This window comes from Eurytemora carolleeae, unplaced genomic scaffold (genome assembly GCF_000591075.1).
Source record: "Eurytemora carolleeae unplaced genomic scaffold, Eaff_2.0 scaffold67, whole genome shotgun sequence".
Lineage (NCBI taxonomy): Eukaryota > Metazoa > Arthropoda > Copepoda > Calanoida > Temoridae > Eurytemora > Eurytemora carolleeae.
The window spans coordinates 374,672-393,082 of NW_019396097.1; the positions used below are offsets into that span (position 1 = coordinate 374,672).

The 18,411-nt window shown below is 33.7% G+C and overlaps 2 protein-coding genes across 2 annotated transcripts; both read right to left on the reverse strand.

Annotated features, from left to right (window-relative positions):
* Positions 1 to 170: 170 nt before the first annotated feature.
* On the reverse strand, positions 171 to 6,097 carry LOC111694866 (N-acetylgalactosaminyltransferase 7). The gene is made up of 9 exons (XM_023463910.1): positions 6,026 to 6,097; positions 5,340 to 5,393; positions 4,999 to 5,055; positions 4,534 to 4,603; positions 3,473 to 3,547; positions 2,424 to 2,486; positions 1,774 to 1,883; positions 1,466 to 1,562; positions 171 to 656 (listed from the first exon to the last, which is right to left on the reverse strand). The coding sequence occupies exons 3-9, from the start codon at positions 5,046 to 5,048 to the stop codon at positions 561 to 563; spliced, it is 561 nt and encodes a 186-aa protein (XP_023319678.1). The 5' UTR covers positions 5,049 to 5,055; positions 5,340 to 5,393; positions 6,026 to 6,097; the 3' UTR covers positions 171 to 560.
* Positions 6,098 to 6,554: 457 nt separating this feature from the next.
* LOC111694864 (N-acetylgalactosaminyltransferase 7) lies at positions 6,555 to 16,248 on the reverse strand. The gene is made up of 14 exons (XM_023463907.1): positions 15,849 to 16,248; positions 15,364 to 15,427; positions 14,967 to 15,035; positions 14,049 to 14,089; positions 13,449 to 13,487; positions 13,129 to 13,197; positions 11,338 to 11,475; positions 10,725 to 10,788; positions 10,525 to 10,670; positions 10,022 to 10,106; positions 8,807 to 8,889; positions 8,410 to 8,479; positions 7,338 to 7,374; positions 6,555 to 6,772 (listed from the first exon to the last, which is right to left on the reverse strand). Exons 1-14 carry the CDS (start codon positions 15,879 to 15,881, stop codon positions 6,664 to 6,666), a joined length of 1,047 nt encoding a protein of 348 aa, XP_023319675.1. The 5' UTR covers positions 15,882 to 16,248; the 3' UTR covers positions 6,555 to 6,663.
* Positions 16,249 to 18,411: the final 2,163 nt, after the last annotated feature.

The window sequence follows — 18,411 nt, forward strand, 5'->3', positions numbered from 1 at the left end:
TGACAACAGCTGATCCCTGACAGCAGCTGATCCCTGACAGCAGCTGATCCCTGACAACAGCTAATCTTTGACTACACAGAACTTAAATATTTTTTTATTTCAGTGTAGCTTCCATTAATTATAAGTATTCAACGAAATTGGATACATGATTGAGTTACAAAAAAATAAATTGTATTTGGTTAACTCTCTTTATTGATGATTGAACGGAAGAGTTTTATAGCAAACTCTTTAAATAATACAAAAATATACAATTGAATAGCATGCAAAAAATATACAATTGAATAGCATGCAAAAAATATACAATTGAATAGCATGCAGAAAATTAAAATATAATTTTAAAGAGAAGTACATTTTTATAAGACTAAGAGTAACCTTTGGATTTTGGAATTGGAGAGGAAAGTTTCTAAAAATGATTCTCTGAAGGGATTGTTCAGGTACTTTGGGTATTGTGGGAGGTACCAATTATGGAACAGATGATTCTATTAATACGTAAAAATCTTTAAAACTTATTTAAATTGTTATTTGTTCGTTTTGTCAAAAAAATCTTAATGAGATTAAAATTATATTCTCCGTTTCCAAACCCATCTTTGGTTTGGGTTCCCGTCACACTTCTTTATCTCCAGGTTCTGATTGAGTCCACTATACTCAACACAAGCCTGGAGAAGGATGGATTTGTTTTAGTTAGTTTATAAATATTCAAGGTTTTTTTTTGGTTTTAAGTGGCTTGACAAGACTCCCAAGATATTTACCATAACTAAATTTTAAATATATTACCAGCTTGGTAAACCAGCTTTCGAAATCTAAACATTCTCTCACAAAGTCAACTGCAATCTTAAATTAGAATGTTTCAAATATAGCGAAGACTAGTAGGCTGTTCTAACAAGATCCCATATCAAAATTTGAGACATGTGAACCTCTAGCGTAAGCGGTTCATGAGTAAAAAAATAGTACTTAAAAATACGAGTTTGAGGAGAGTGACATTACATTAAGCATACAGTGAGAACCATAAAACTCTGGAATAGGAAGATGACTTTTAGACTCAAGTTATTACTTTGAATAGTCCAATAAACATTTGACACGGCAAAAGTGCAGTGTAAACAGACCCATTTCACTCAATAAATGATTTAATGAGTTTAGTATAACTATTTGCTTTGTAAACGCATCAATTTGACTTAATTATTGCTTTAAAGGAATTGAGTTTTGCCACACACACGCATTTTCTAACCCCTATGTCTTTGCAACCATATGGTGTAAACCTTTTAAATTTAAACCTTGACTATTTGATCTAACAGAATTAATAGTTTGAAATATCAAAGGTCTAGGAGAACGGGTTGCAAAGTTATAGGAATTGGAAAATCAGAGTTTTTGGCAAAAACTCAAATCCTTTGTCTTCCTAGCTCACAGTTGTCTGGCTCTTACTGTACAATTTTGAAATATGATCAAAATCTCAGATGCCATATCTTCCCTTGAGATCTTTATTTTCAGACTCATTCTGATCCTCCTCCTCCTCCTCCTTCTCCGGTTTCATTGTTAGCATCATGGATTTCAGTTCAGGGTCATAACTAAACATATTAGAATAATATACATTTATATCGTCCAAAAAGTTTTAAATGGTATCGTTGTGAATTGCAGGTCTGCTCCCTTTTTTTACTTAGAATTACAATAACCGCCCCTTTAATGATGTATAATTGTATAACCTGAGTCCTAATTTAATGATTTTGATCCGCTTAAATTTTTAGCCGCGGCTCAAATTCTTTAAATTCGGCCTCTGACCTCCATTTCTCCTCTTGACCTTTCTCACAGAAGCCTATTTGAAGACCAGGTTTTCCATTCTCTAGAACCTCGAGGACAAGGCATCGTTCACCTAGGCCTAGCCTCCCATCCTGATAGAAGACGTTTGAATCAGTGGTTTAAATACACGGTACAGGGTGTACCAAGAAACATGGAAATTAAAACTTTTTAGAGTAAGAACAAGTAAACATATGTAGTTTATTCTAAATATGTAAATAAACATATATTTATATCCAGGAGTAGTATGAGGAAGAAGACTCACTGGTTCATGGATTCCGGTTTTCCTGTTCCTTGATTTCCCTCATAATTCTCAAGCATTCTTAACTTTCGTTTAGACTCGAATTATTGCTGCTACAATATTTTGATTTTCTTTTATCTACTTAATAAAGGACTTTAAGCAACCTACCACGCAAAATTGGCCACACTGGATTCTCAACGGGAGCCTTGAAACATTTATCTGTTAAATAATGTAAAGATATTGTCATTTTTCTTGGTTTAAAATTGAAATCAACCAGTTTTTAAAATTCATACTCAATCAGACAACGCTTTTAAGGAAACCGTTGTGAATCGGGCATTGTCATCTTTCCATGGAGGGTCACATAAAATTACGCTTACAGTCCCTATGAACTGACCTTGCTAAGTCTAAAAACTGGGTCTGATTGAGAAAGAACTGATTGAATGGTACACGGAGGATCCTGAAAAAAAGACTTTTCCGGTTTTGTGTACTCTAGAAGACTATTCCAGTAATGTGTACTTTTGAAGTTTTTTTTAACATTTATTATTTTTGAAGACTATTTCAGTTAAGTGTACTGTAAAGACTATGCCCAGTAATGTGTACTTTAGAAGACTATTCCGGTAATGTGTACTTTTGAAGACTATTTCAGTTAAGTGTACGTTTAAAGACTTTTCCTGTAAAGTGTATTTTTGAAGACTTTTCCAGTTATGTGTACTTTTGAAGACTATTCCAGTTATGTGTATGAAAATTTATCCAGTTATGTGTACTTGACTTTTCTAGTTATGTGTACTTTTGAAGACTATTCCAGTTATGTGTATGAAAATTTATCCAGTTATGTGTACTTTTGCAGACTTTTCTAGTTATGCGTTCTTTTGAAGATTTTTCTAGTTATGTGTACATTTGAAAAATTTTCTAGTTATGTGGACTTTGAAGATTTTTCTAGTTATGTGTACTTTTGAAGGCTTTTCCAGTTATCTGTACTTTTAAAGATTTTTCTAGTTATGTGTACTTTTGAAGATTTTTCTAGTTATGTGTACTTTTAAAGGCTTTCCCAATTATCCGTACTTTTGAAGATTTTTCTAGTTATGTGTACTTTTGAAGATTTTCTAGTCATGTGTACTTTTGAAGATTTTTCTAGTTATGTGTACTTTTGAAGATTTTTATTATTTATGTGTACTTTTAAAGGCTTTCCCAATTATCTGTATTTTTAAAGATTTTTCCAGTCATGTGTACTTTTATAGACTTTCGCAGTTAAATGTACTTTTAAAGTTATTTGTACAGATATTAGGTATTTTCCCGAAGTGACAACTTCCCAAATATGAGGCCGAGCGCTGTAGCTAGGAGAGACTTGGGAAAAAGCCTTTGTGAAAGTATCTAACATCAAGTGTACGTGCTTATGAGGCCCATATTGGTTATGTGTGTTTTTAATGAATTAAATTGACTTACCCTACACTTGGGTCTCCAGTAAATATGATTATCATTCTCCAGTTGTATTGAACCCCATTCAAGGTTTGGAGAAGGCTTTAAAGTTCAAATATTAAAACATTAATTAATTAATTAATAAATATTAGTTAAAAGAATTGATTACTCGCCGTACCCTCTAATTTTATAATTGTATATCTTTGAACCTGTCTTTGGTAACCTTTGATTTTTAAACTTCAGTTTAGTGTAAAACTTCACCAAAAACTTGCCAGATAAAGGGATTAGAAAATTAGAGCTGGAGGCTTGTAATCAGTATATCCTGTATAAACGGAACTATAGCTTAGGCTAAGCTGTTTAAACGGAACTATACCTTCGGATAAGCTGTATAATCGGAACTACATCTTAGAATAAGTTGTTTAAACGGAACTATACCTAAGGATAAGCTGAGTAAACGGAACTATATCTTAGAATAAGCTGTGTAAACGGAACGATACCTTAGGATAAGCTGTGTAAACGGAACTATACCTTAGGATAAGCTGTGTAAACGGAACTATACCTTAGGATAAGATGTATAAACGGAACTATATCTCAGGATAAGCTGTTTAAACGGAACTATACCTTAGGATAAGCTGTTTAAACGGAACTATATCTTAGGATAAGCTGTGTAAACGGAACTATATCTTAGGATAAGCTGTTTAAGCGGAACTATATCTTAGAATAAGCTGTGTAAACGGAACTATATCTTAGGATAAGCTGAGTAAACGGAACTATATCTTAGCATAAGCTGTGTAAACGGAACAATACCTTAGGATAAGCTGTATAAACGGAACTTTACCTTAGAATAAGCTGTTTAAACGGAACTATATCTTAGGATAAGCTGTGTAAACGGAACTGTATCTTAGGATAAGCTGTATAAACGGAACTATACCTTAGGATAAGCTGTATAAACGGAACTATACCTTAGGATAAGCTGTGTAAACGGAACTATACCTTAGGATAAGCTGTGTAAACGGAACTATACCTTAGGATAAGCTGTGTAAACGGAACTATACCTTATGATAAGCTGTATAAACGGAACTGTATACCTTAGGATAAGCTGTGTAAACGGAACTAGCCACTTCCTTCATGAACCAGGAGAAGGGTTTGCAAGTTCGTCTGAAAATATTTTTCATAAGAGTCTTATGGGGCTTTAAAATATATTCTATCCAAAATAAACAAAAAAGAAGTTTAATATTTTTTGTGAATGAAGATTATAGACAAAGTATAAAAAAAAACATGTGAATTCAGAGTTACTATTCAGTGAATAAATGATTAATCCTCTCATTTTCCAGTTATCCCTCCAGGGAGGATACGATTACCACGGAATACCGAGGAATTAAGTTAATCCGTAGAACTGTAAAATATGGAGATCAATGTTGGATCTCGAACTCGAAATTAAAAAGTAGATCAAATTGACTTTTTAGTCACATAAAGATTGCTTATTATAAGGTTCCTATAGAAATCTTAAAAAATAAAAAGAAACTGAAGAAATGTTTTCCTATGTCCTTTACCTTAGTTTAAGTTGATCTTCTATATTACCATAGTCTAAATATTTGGCCATAGGTTGTCTAAATACATATATATAATAATAATCAATTTATTATTCAATCCTACACGATGTTTCATGGACTTGCTCCAATCATCAGTGAGGTCTGTATAATATATATATAACATGATCAGGTCAAAATTTTCTGCGGGACCTCACATGACCCCAGGGAAGGTTTATGGATGTTCAGAATTACAAAAATGTTTCTTTTAAAAATTTTATTGAGCAACAATCAAAAGTTGAAATAGAAGATGGGCGTGTGTACCCTGATAGTCTAGTATATATTATATTGTATCATTAGGTAACCTTGTATAGAAATATTCTTTGTGTTCTTCATCAAACCATGTTTCTACAACCCGTCTGTACATAATCGTTGTACAATAATCCACTCAGTAAAAAACCATGTTTTTACAACCTGTCTGTACATAATCGTTGTACAATAATCCACTCAGTCAAAACCATGTTTTTACAACCCGTCTGTACATAATCGTTTTACAATAATCCACTCAGTACAAAACCATGTTTCTACAACCCGTCTGTACATAATCTGTTACAATAATCAACTCAGTACAATAACATGTTTCTACAACCCAGCTGTACATAATCGTTGTACAAAAATCAACTCAGTACAAAACCATGTTTCTACAACCCGTCTGTACATAATCGTTGTACAATAATTCACTCAGTACAAAACCATGTTTTTAAACCAGTCTGTACATAATCGTTGTACAATAATCAACTCAGTACAATACCATGTTTCTACAACCCAGCTGTACATAATCGTTGTACAATAATCAACTCAGTACAAAACCATGTTTCTACAACCCGTCTGTACATAATCGTTGTACAATAATCAACTAAGTACAAAACCATTTTTCTACAACCCGTCTGTACATAATCGTTGTACAATAATCCACACAGACAAAAAATAAGTAAGCCTTCCTGCATTTTCTCCAACAATAGAATTTTTATTTTTTGTTCAACGTTATTTCCTGAGATTCGCAGCAACGATATTTTCACTGTGTTCTGCCCCAACTCCTTCCCCGAAATCATAAGGGACAAATTTCCTGAAAAACATACGAGTGAAGAAAATAGGATTTTAGTCAGAAATTTCTTAAAGATTATAATTATCCTGTTTCAAGAATTCACCTTCCCCACACCTTTTATTTATTCAAGGGTGTACAGTGATAACCAGAAAACTCTAGAATAGGAAGACGACTGTTAGAATCAAGTTATAACTTTAAAAAGTGCAATGGTCACGAGACACAGCAATTATGCTGTTCAAACAGATCTATTTCAATAAATTAGAAATTTAATAAATGGCTAGTGAAACTATTTGCTTTGTAATAGCATCCAATACACGCAAGTTTCGCTATAGTGTCGTCTTCCTATTCCATTGTTATCTGGTTATTACTGTATATGTTTTCTTTAAACATCCCCTTTACAATTAAGTAACAATTGTGACCATTTTGTAGCTATATTTTAGCAAAAAAAAGATTTGCGGAAGCAGGGGGNGGATAATTCATACTGCTCCCCACCCCAAACCTTTAACCCAGGATCATATCCTCCAACACTAAACAAAACATCCAGATCTTGAAGGATAATTCACACTGCTCCCCACCCCAAACCTTTAACCCAGGATCATATCCTCCAACACTAAACAAAACATCCAGATCTTGAAGGATAATTCACACTGCTCCCCACCCCAAACCTTTAACCCAGGATCATATCCTCCAACACTAAACGTCAAAGATACCAAACTGATCGATCCTTGAATTTTTTTGTGGTAACTTTTAAAGTCACAGGGAAGGGTTATGGCCGGTCTAACATTTTAAAAATTGCTAACGAAAATCCCGATTTTTGATGTTTATTTTTAATCCACAATTTTTTCATTGTTATTATCTTAAAATGTAAGGGCGCCAAGTGTCATTTAATCCTTTGTCAAACCAAATTATATAAAATAAACAAACTTTTATCTTGTAACCATAGATTACTTAACAATAACAGATAGGTCACTAGATTTCGTCTTTTCAAGATTTAGGGGTTTTTCGTTCACAATAACCCTGAGGCAGATGTCCAAAGGAGTTCCGCGCAAGCAGCGCGGCGTTGAATTACAAAACAGAGAGATAGCATGCGCTGCATGTGAAGAACTCCTTTGGCCTTCTGCCTCAGGGTTATTGTGAACGAAAAACCCCTCATTCTCAAAAAGACGACATCTAGTGTCCTATCGGTTATTGTTAATTAATCTATGCTGATAACTCTTCATTAATTAATAAATTTGACATGCTATAGTTTAAAACAAACCTGAGAAAATATTCTTTGTTAAAAGCAATTAATCCACCTCAAGAACAATATTTATATTTTTTTATTTATTTCAAAGATTTTTCCAGATTAAACTTTAGAGGAAAGGGTACGAGGAAAATGAGGAGAAGGATGAGTAGAAGGATGAGGAGAAAGATAAGGAGAAGTATGACTTATGAGGAGAAATATAAAGAGAAGGATGAGAAGAAAGATAAGGAAAAGGACGAGGGGAAGGATGACGAGAAGGATGAGGAGAAGGATGTGGAGAAGGATGAGGAAAAGGATGAGGAAAAGGATGAAGAGAAGGATGAGGAGAAGGATGGGGAGAAGGATTAGTAGAAGGATGAGGAAAGGATGAGGAGAAAGATAAGGAAAAGGACGAGGAGAAGGATGAGGATAAAGATGAGGAGAAAGATGAGGAGAAGGATGAGGAAAAGGATGAGGAGAAAGATAAGGGAAGGAGGAGGAGAAGGATGAGGAGAAGAATGAGGAAAAGGACGAGGAGAAGGTGTGGAGAAGGACGAGGAGAAGGATGAGGAGAAGGATGAGGAGAAGGATGAGGAGAAGGACGAGGAGAAGGATGAGGAGAAGGATGAGGAAAAGGACGAGGAGAAGGTGAGGTGAAGGACGAGGAGAAGGATAAGGAGAAGGACGAGGAGAAGGATAAGGAGAAGGATGAAAAGAAGGATGAGGAAAAGGACGAGGAGAAGGTGAGGAGAAGGATAAAGAGAATGATGAGGATAAGGATAAGAAATAAAATAGTTCCTGCATGAAGATGAGAAGGATGATGAGAAGAATAAGGATAAGGATAAGAAATAAAACAGTTCCTGCATGAAGAGGAGAAGGATGAAGACAAGGATGAGGATAAGGATAAGAAATAAAACAGTTCCTGCATGAAGAGATGAAGGATGAAGAGAAGAATAAGGATAAGGATAAGAAATAAAACAGTTCCTGCATGAAGAGATGAAGGATGAAGAGAAGAATAAGGATAAGGATAAGAAATAAAACAGTTCCTGCATGAAGAGGAGAAGGATGAAGAGAATGATGAGGAGAAGGATAAGAAATAAAACAGTTCCTGCATGAAGAGGAGAAGGATAAGGAGAAGTAAGGTTCTCCTGTGACTCTGCCAGAACAGGATGCAACTCCTGAGGGATAAAAATCATGAACCTACAACCCAAAGAAACTGATTATTCGCTACAAATTCTAATTTCGATACCCCCCACCTTGGTAACCTAATGTCGTAGATCTTTGATATTTCAAACTATGGATTCTAATAGATCTAGAAATTTCAAAGGTTTGCACCATTAGGTAACAAAACAAAAGTAACAATTGTATTATTTTAGAAACATAGCTCACTCAAATTTTAAGAATTAAGAATTTTATATAATATCATATTTATTTTTCCTAACTTGTTAAATATGAAATAACCGCATAATAATGGTTTTTATAATAATGGATAAAAAATGTATCACCTTATAAAGTAGTCCCCACTCCCAGATACCAATAGGTTTAGTTGATCTGGCATATACAGAGCGAGATGAGAAATCAGTATGATCTGAAACCAACGGAGAAAGGGTAGAGTAACCAAGCAATGGAAACTTTTGATGATTTAATGATTTGAATGGATTTATTCGAGTTTTAAGTATTTCTATCCCAGGATTTAACAAATATTTCATTGATCGAATTCGAAAAAATTTAATAAACTATAGGAACAGTTAGGGTACAGACCTATTGGATAAACTACAGGAACAGTTAAGGAACAGACCTATTGAATAAACTACAGGAACAGTTAAGGTACAGACCTATTGGATAAACTTTAGGGACAGTTAGGGTACAGACCTATTGGATAAACTATAGGAACAGTTAGGGTACAGACCTATTGGATAATCTATAGGAACAGTTAGGGTACAGGCCTGTTGAATAAACTATAGGAACAGTTAGGGTACAGACCTATTGAATAAACTATAGGAACAGTTAGGGTACAGACCTATTGAATAAACACTGGGAACAGTTAGGGTACAGACCTATTGAATAGACTATAGTAACAGTAAGGGTACAGACCTATTGGATAAACTATAGGAACAGTAAGGGTACAGACCTATTGGATAAACTATAGAAACAGTTAGGATACAGACCTATTGAATAAACTATAGAAACAGTTAGGGTACAGACCTATTGGATAAATTATAGGAACAGTTAGGGTACAGACCTATTGAATAAACTATAGGAACAGTTAGGGTACAGACCTATTGGATAAACTATAGGAACAGTTAGGGTACAGACCTATTGGATAAACTATTGGAACAGTTAGGGTACAGACCTATTGGATAATCTGTAGGAACAGTTAGGGTACAGACATGTTGAATAAACTATAGGAACACTTAGGTAACAGACCTATTGAATAGACTATAGTAACAGTTAGGGAACAGACCTATTGAATAAACTATAGTAACAGTTAGGGTACAGACCTATTGAATAGACTATAGTAACAGTTAGGGAACAGACCTATTGAATATTCTATAGTAACAGTTAGGGTACAGACCTATTGAATAAACTATAGTAACAGTTAGGGTACAGACCTATTGAATAAACACTGGGAACAGTTGGGTACAGACCTATTGGATAAACAATGGGAACAGTTGGGTACAGACCTATTGAATAAACACTGGGAACAGTTGGGTACAGACCTATTGGATAAACAATGGGAACAGTTAGAGTTGCTGGATCTCTAAGTATAGGTGTGAGTAGAGGAGGGAGCCAGTTCAAACCAACCTGTTTATCCAAATTCTTCAGATTCTTCTAAAGCCATTGAAAGATTATAACAATAGAATGTTTAAATAAAAGGATTTTTTAATTTAAAAACCTTTTTTCAAAACATTTAAAATAAAAACATGCATTACAAAACATTTTACCAATTATTTAAGCACAGTTAATATAATTTACGATTGACGGCAGTAACACTTTTAACTTCAATCAAGAAAACAACCATTTCTAGATATCTTAAACTTGTGGTTGCAAGGCCTCCATATTCAACTAAACTTCAGCCATAAATTTTCAGTTTTGAGACAGTAATATGAATATATCTCAATCCTCGCTAAAAAATAAAGCTTTTGTTTAGAATTATTTCCCTTAAAAAAAGAAGAGTAAAATATCCCCAAAAAATAATATTTGAAGAATATGGGATGCCTGCCTCGCAGTGTGCATCTAGAAAAACGACCACCTCTCCTGTCGCTTGGAGAACCCCAAGGTTCTTGCTGACGATGAGCCCCTCCCTCTTCTTATTCCTGGAGATCCTCACCTTGTTCGTCTTCTTTATCCAATCCTCCAGTTCAGATCCTAGATAAATCTTTAATAATATGTTTAATATGTACAAATAATTTAGTAGTTTACCTAAATGAGGAAATTCGTTGATATTACTGAAATCATCCACCAGAACGATTTCTTTTAACACTTTCTGCAAAAAAAAACCAGATTGTAAATATATACATTGGTCGGTGTTTGTATCAATACAATGAAAAGGACTTTTCTATTCAAGTTTTGATTTTTTACAAGCTTTTTGCAAAATTCCAAGTTTACAAGTAAACAAAGTGAAGCGGTTAATTGACAGCTTCTCTTTGTTTTCATGTTTATATGTGTCCCTGCTGTTTAGAAGCTTGGTGGAAGTTAAAATTTGGGTCAAAAGTCGTCTTCATTATATTGATAAATATGACGATGACTGTCTTAAAGTTGGTTGATTGATTCCCAATTTGAACAAAATTAACTGCAGAATTTTATATCAAAACTTGCAAGATATATCTTTGAATAAAATATTGTGGTTTAAGAATGGGACTTGGTGAAAACTCTAATTACAGTAACCATATAAGTTCTAAATTTATAGTAACATGTAATTTATTTCTAAAAACATTTTAGTTATTTCTAACAACATTTTAGATATTTCTAACAACATTTTAGATATTTCTAACAACATTCATTTCTATCACAATATTAGTTATTTTCTATTTACCGTAGGAGATCTGTTGAGTACACTAACTATAGTTCTAATGAGAACACTGAGACCCTCGTTATGGAAAGCAATCACTACACTGGTAGAAGGAAGGTTGGAGGGATAGTTCCAGTTTTTACAACCAGGCTCACGCAGATCCTAAACATCAAAATCAAGGAAGATCAAAGAGGCGTACACGGGGGGGGGGGAGGGCTCGGGTCCCTCAGATCAGGTTCTAGGGTTCCTATAGGCCCGACGTGTGTCTGAATATTCCCCACCCTGGACTAACCATGGGGTGAGATGAGTTCGGTTTCTACAGGGTGTCCCATGAGTCCCACGAAACATGACAGTTGGTGAATAATTTAAAATGTCTTCTTCCATAATATGTCAAGCTGTTTGTTGCCAAAGAGAATAATAATAAATATTTTATGGCATTCATATCAATATTATAGTAAAATGGATTTAATTCTAAATACAATATATTTGAGTAAAGTTTTTTTAAGCTAAATAAACTGCAAAAAGTCTAGTATCTAATATAATGTCATGTTTCGTGGGACACCCTGTACTTGAATTCAGTCGTGTTTTGGTCTATATTTAAACAATCTTTAAACTTACTAAGTTATCTTTTTATACTTTTTATTAAAAACGCACATGCCAACAGAAAAGTATAAAAACGAATAGGCGAAAAAATTATCTTAAATAGGTTAAATTGTTCTAAACAAAAAATCTACGTTCTACTGAGACTTGAGACTTTTGTTTATATTTCTCCCAGAAACTTGCAGTACACTTAGTTTGTAAACAAATCTATGGATGTTCCTAATCCTGGTTCATCTTCCTTGGTAGACAAATCTGTGGATAATCCTAATCCTGGTTCATCTTCCTTGATAGACAAATCTATGGATGTTCCTAATCCTGGTTCATCTTCCTTGGTAGACAAATCTATGGATGTTCCTAATCCTGGTTCATCTTCCTTGGTGGACAAATCTATGGATGTTCCTAATCCTGGTTCATCTTCCTTGGTGGACAAATCTATGGATGTTCCTAATCCTGGTCTATCTTCCTTGTAAGACAACTAGTTTTTAACATCAAATTTGCTTAACTCATTAATTACTCATTTGATGAAGGGTTACGAAGAAATATGGCACTTAATTTTACTCGCCTAAAACTTTTAATCATTTTATTTTCCTGCAATCTGATGTTGTAATCCTTTAATAGCTTAAACTATAGAATTCTGCTGCAATGGTCGTCGTTTATATCAATACAATGAAGACAACTTTTTAGTTAGTACAGGGTGTCCCAAAAAACATGGGAATTCAGTGACGAATTTGATATCGTCTTTGTTATGAATTAGCATTGTAATACCTAATTTCAAAAGCCATAATATTATTATGTCTGCTAGAGCTTATTTTTTGAAAAGGGTAAAAGACTGTAAAGATGTGTCTATAATGTCTCCGCAAGATGAACAGTGAAGACAGACAAGTTTACTCTGTTTGTATACTGCAATTTTCTTGTTTTACTAAGTACAACTGTATGCAGTCAAAACATAAACAAACAAAATGTAAACATAGCAGACGAAACTCTTACAGATTACAGCTTTCTCAGTAGGTATCACTACACTAAATCAAAGAATTATTTGAAAAGACGATATCGAATTCGTCACTGAATTCCCATGTTTTTTGGGACACCCTGTAGACAACTTTTAGTTTTGATTGTTAACAAGCTTTTTTTCGATTTACAACGTTACAGATTGGAAATTTTTGTTTAGTTATTAAAATGCTTACAATTTTTTATCCTAGTGTAATAAATTGTTACCTTGACATCTCTGTCTAAAGGTATCGTATCCGAGGTTGTCATTGACATCCCATACTCGATCATGTCAAACTGTTAGACATACTTGATAAAAAGTAGATAGGAATGGCATCTTGAGTTGTAATTGACATCCCATACTCGAACGATCATATTAATCTGTAAGAATACTGGACAAATAAATAAAGGAATTCGTAAATAAGGTTGTCATTGACATCCCATACTCGAACATGTCAAACTGTCACTCGATTAGACAAAACAAAAATACTTTTATACAAATATCTGAACTTGTAAATGACATCAAAATGTTGATTATCAAGAGTTTCCTTGAGTGCTGCCCCTAGGACAATAGTTTTTTCTCCACCCTATAATTATTTTAAATATTATTAATATTTTCAAATTTTCAGCATTTTTTAAAAATACAAAATAATTATATCAATGTAAAAAAGTATTTAATAACTTAATAAATTCGTGTTTCTCTCTAATTTGCTAAAAATTCTCACAATGAAGCAGTTTTTTAAAATATTTGAATCTACAGGGGTATCCACAAAGGATTAGACTTCAGAGACGACTGTACAGAATGTATACTGTCTGTTTCTTAAGTTATATTTATGGGGGGCTCAGCCCCCCTGGACCAGTGAAATCTATAGATTTCAGGGGGTTTTCAGCCCCCAACGGGTGCTCAGCCCCCCCCCTCGGTAAAGAAAAAAATGTTAAGCCCCCCCCCGGACAAATTCCTGAAAACGCCCCTGGTTTCCTCATATTTATGATGCTCTTTAACTGTAAACTTGATTCTTTCTTTTCCAAATTATCAATTAAGTCCGTAAAAGACTGTGTTCAAGGCGTAAGTCTAAATTTAACCTTGGGATCGTCAGTCTTATCCTTTGTGGAAGCAGGGGGGGGGGGGGNGTTTATACTAAAATTACCGGGGGTGGTGAGGGAAATGGTTCATAGTTTCCAACAACATCTATCAGAGGAAAAATATATTAGTAATTTGGTTGAAAATATAGAAACTTGCAAGCATTGTAGAGGGGAGACGTTATCGTAGGCTTCCATGTGTTCGAGTAGCAAGTCTGATTCACAATGGTCCTCTTTAAACCTTCATCTCAACAAGAACGAGGAAGCAATCCTATTTTTCCTCTGTTAGAAATTGTTTGAGTGACTTGCTGATTTTTGAGACAAAGATAGGAATTGGTAATTTTAATAGGCACGTTTAAGATAAAGATTGGAATTGGCAATTTTAATTGGCACGTTTTGAGCAAAAGATTGGAATTGTCAATTTTAATTGGCACGTTTTGAGAAAAAGATTCGAATTGTCAATTTTAATTGGCACGTTTTGAGATAAAGATTGGAATTGGCAATTTTAATTGGCACGTTTTGAGACAAAGATTGGAATTGGCAATTTTAATTGGCACGTTTTGAGATAAAGATTGGGATTGGCAATTTTAATTGGCACGTTTTGAGACAAAGATGGATATTGGCAATTTTAATTGGCACGTTTTGAGATAAAAATCTAGGATTTCTTCCTTATGGTTGCTTTGCTCAGATAAAGGTTTACAGAGAAATGTTGTGAATCAGGCATGCATCTCTTCAAATGGGGTGGGGGGGGGGGGCGAAATTGCCAGTCTGCAATTACTTTAAATAAGAGATGCTTTTTTCAGAAAATTATCTTCTTAAAGGCATAGCGAATTTAATTACTTCTGTTTCGACCACAGCTACTGTTGAAGGTTAAAAATAGTTTAATAGATTTTTTGACAGGAATCAGAAATGATTTTTTAGGCGGGAAAATTACGGCATTTTATTCTGAATTCTGCTCCAATCATAAAGATTATTTTGATATATTCCTGGAGTATAAAATGGCAGTGCAAAGTTTTTATCACAGAAGGAGGATGGCAGACTTGCATAAAATATTTCTGCAAACACAATTAAAGTTCTTGGTTTTAAAAAAAGAATATTTGATTTTTAATATTTCTACAATTTTTAAGAATATAAATATTGTTTTCAGTGAGGAGATTTGTACAACTACATCTAGATAAATGTTATTTTAGTTAAAAAAAAACATTTTACTTTTAGTGTTTATTTCTTGATAATTATGAATTTTTAATATGGCTGATAATTATGAATTCTGAATATATCTAATTAATAATGATAAATTTTAAATATAACTGATAATCGTGAGTTTTGAAAGTAACTGAATTTTGACTATAACTGATAATTATTAGTTAAAAACTGTAATGATTCCTTTAGAAGTTTGCGTCTGACACTGCTTAAAGGAACGCAGTAAATAGCAGTCGAGAAACCCGATCTAGAAATAAAAAAATATATATTTGTTTTACTGCTACTTCTAAAAATTTTGCTTCTAACGCAAGAATGTATTCGAAATCTTTCAAAATTGCATTTAATTTAGCTAACGTTTGTGATTTTTTTTTGCACAGGCCAGACGCGTACTCAAGAATTTGTTCAAGGGAAGGGGGTAATTTTTTTTTTCTTTCCAGGGGGGTGTCACAGTAGTCAGCACCCGTTTGTACCTAAAAACCTATTTAATTGAGTAAGCCTCTGCCTTAGGCATATAATTTACATTGCTCTTATTTTAGCTTTAGTTTGATAGAGTAATTTTAAAAATATACAGATTGATTTTTTTAGTGAAAGCGTGATTTGATATAAAAATTTGCCCAATCTATAAATATAATAAAATCTGTGTATTAAAAATATTTTGTTTAACATACCTGGAAAATCATCAGCAATGCTAGATGTTTCATTTTTTTAACTTCAAAACAAAATCGAGAAAAAAAATTTTGGAACCTGAAAAATCTTTCAAAAACATAGTTTTAGATAAAAAAGTTTCTTCTTGTTTGCTTTTACATGTGTACTGTTAATTGAGAACTTTATTCAAATATTTAAATGTTTTAGCTGTTTGAAAGCGTGGTACCGTAGAAATCAAAATCAAAATAGAAAGTCGTCAACATAGTATTAATATATATACAACGACGATTGTATGGATACAATTATTTGGAAATTTTTTCCAGAGACTTTAGAGTATTTTCACATTTAACAACATTTTATTTCACTGCTCACTGTTCGATGTGTGCATCTGTTAGAACTGTTATGTGTTTCTAAAACAACTGTAAGATTTAAAGTGTCTAAAGCAAGTAGAATGAACAGTTGTTTGTAAGACTCTTATTTCAAATTATCTTCATAAAATCTATTGATCCTACAGGGTGTCCCACGAAACATGACAGTTGGTTAATAGTTTAAAATGTCTTCTTTCATAATTTGTTAAGTTTAAACAAACCAAAGAAAATAATATAAAATATTATGGGCAGTCATATTTTAGTAACATTGATTTCAAATTAAAATATATTTGAGTTAAAGAAACTGCAAAAAGTCATATTTCGTTGGACACCCTGTACTTCAGCTGTATATTTATTATTTTTAATGTCATCATAATTATCTAAATCATTATCTAAAGTTAAAAACTTGCGTTTTTGATTCTAAAAAACATTTTCATGAATGAAATTTTTTACATGTTAAATTTTCAAATTTTTCTTTTTTTGAAAGTGCATGACAAAAGCTCTGAATGACAATGAAAAAAATAACATTTGTTGAATTAAAGTTGTAAACTCTGTTTGTCTGTCTGCTTGTTTGTCCGATCATAACTTGGTTTGCCTCAAATTTTGATTGGGGAACTCGGAAGACCCACAGGAATGTTCTTAGCTTGGTTTTGAGATTCTAAGTTGAGTGGGACGACTTTAATTGCGGGTAAACGACCAAATGATGCGGGTAAACGGCGGGAGTAACCTTGGCAGCGCTGGGTTTCCAAGCTAGTATATTATAAAATTACTAGCTTGGGAACCCAGTGTTGCCCAGGGTACTCATAGTGTAGTAAATATGCTATTCCATAAACTGCTCTTGAACCCGTATCTATCCAGCTACAATTCAGTTTAACTTATAGCTATCAATACTAAACCTTAACACAATCTTGTCAGCTGTCTACACAGACACAAGAACACCATCGATCAACGCCAAATCAATGGCCACGATCAGCTATCAATGTCTCTCTACAGACACAAGCACTGAAAAGATCAATGCCAAACCAATGGCCGCCATCAGCTAAAGTCTCTATCCAAGGACACAAGCATGTAGTCAATAAACGCCAAACCAATGGGCGCGATCAGCTATCAATGTCTCTCCACAGACACAAGCACGCAACTATCAATGCCTCAACTGGGACATGATCTTCAACTCATTTGTTTAGAACAAGGACACGATTACTCTCTCGCAGTAATCAAAGCAAAGTTTCCATATCAACTGAGTATATTTCTTCAGGTTAGATTGTTAAGCGCTGTTAGATATATAACGTAGTTAAGCAATCACAATATGGGTATGACAGAGTTATATATATATATATTATATATCTACGTAGTTAAGCAATCACAATATGGGTATGACAGAGTTATATATATATATATATCTACGTAGTTAAGCAATAAGAATATGGGTATGACAGAGTTATATTATATATAGTATCTAGATTGGGTTAATCGTAATACATGATCTACGTATTTACTAATGAGCACATTTAGATATATTAACAATGTACAGCGTAATTTGCCTGGATTTACTATGGGGCCTCTGTATTTATTACAATAGTTACTCCCGCCGTTTTTTTCGTTATAAAAGTGAACCCACTCAACTTAGAATCCCAAACCAAGCTAAGATCATTCCCATGGTTCTACTGAGTTCCCCAATCAAGATTTGAGGCAAATCTGTCCAGGGGTTCATGAGTTATGATCGTACATACAAACAAACGAGCAGAGATTACTACTTTATTTATATGCTAGCTTGGAAACTCAGCGTTGCCCAGGGTACTCATAGTTACTCCCACCGTTTACCAGCACTTGGTCGTATATTACGATTTTAGATATTCTTCCCGATATTTGAGGAAAATCGGTCCATGGGTTCCTGAGTTATGATCGGACAAACAATCAGACAGACAGACAAAAAGAGATTACAACTTTATACACATGGATATAATTCTTTTTGAATATAATTGTTCAAGTTATAAAAACATCTGTAACAAAAGTAACATAATTCATAAACATGGGATTTTTTAACTTTTTCCCGCTTTTACTCTTTCTTGTTTTTCTTTTCCTCCGGCCCACCATATTCATGAAAATACAATTCGATGGATGAATACTCATTAGATACACCCCTTTTATAAACTATCCTCCGATATATCCTGCAATCCGACAAATATACCTTCTCGTAAACTTGCCTCCGATCAAACCC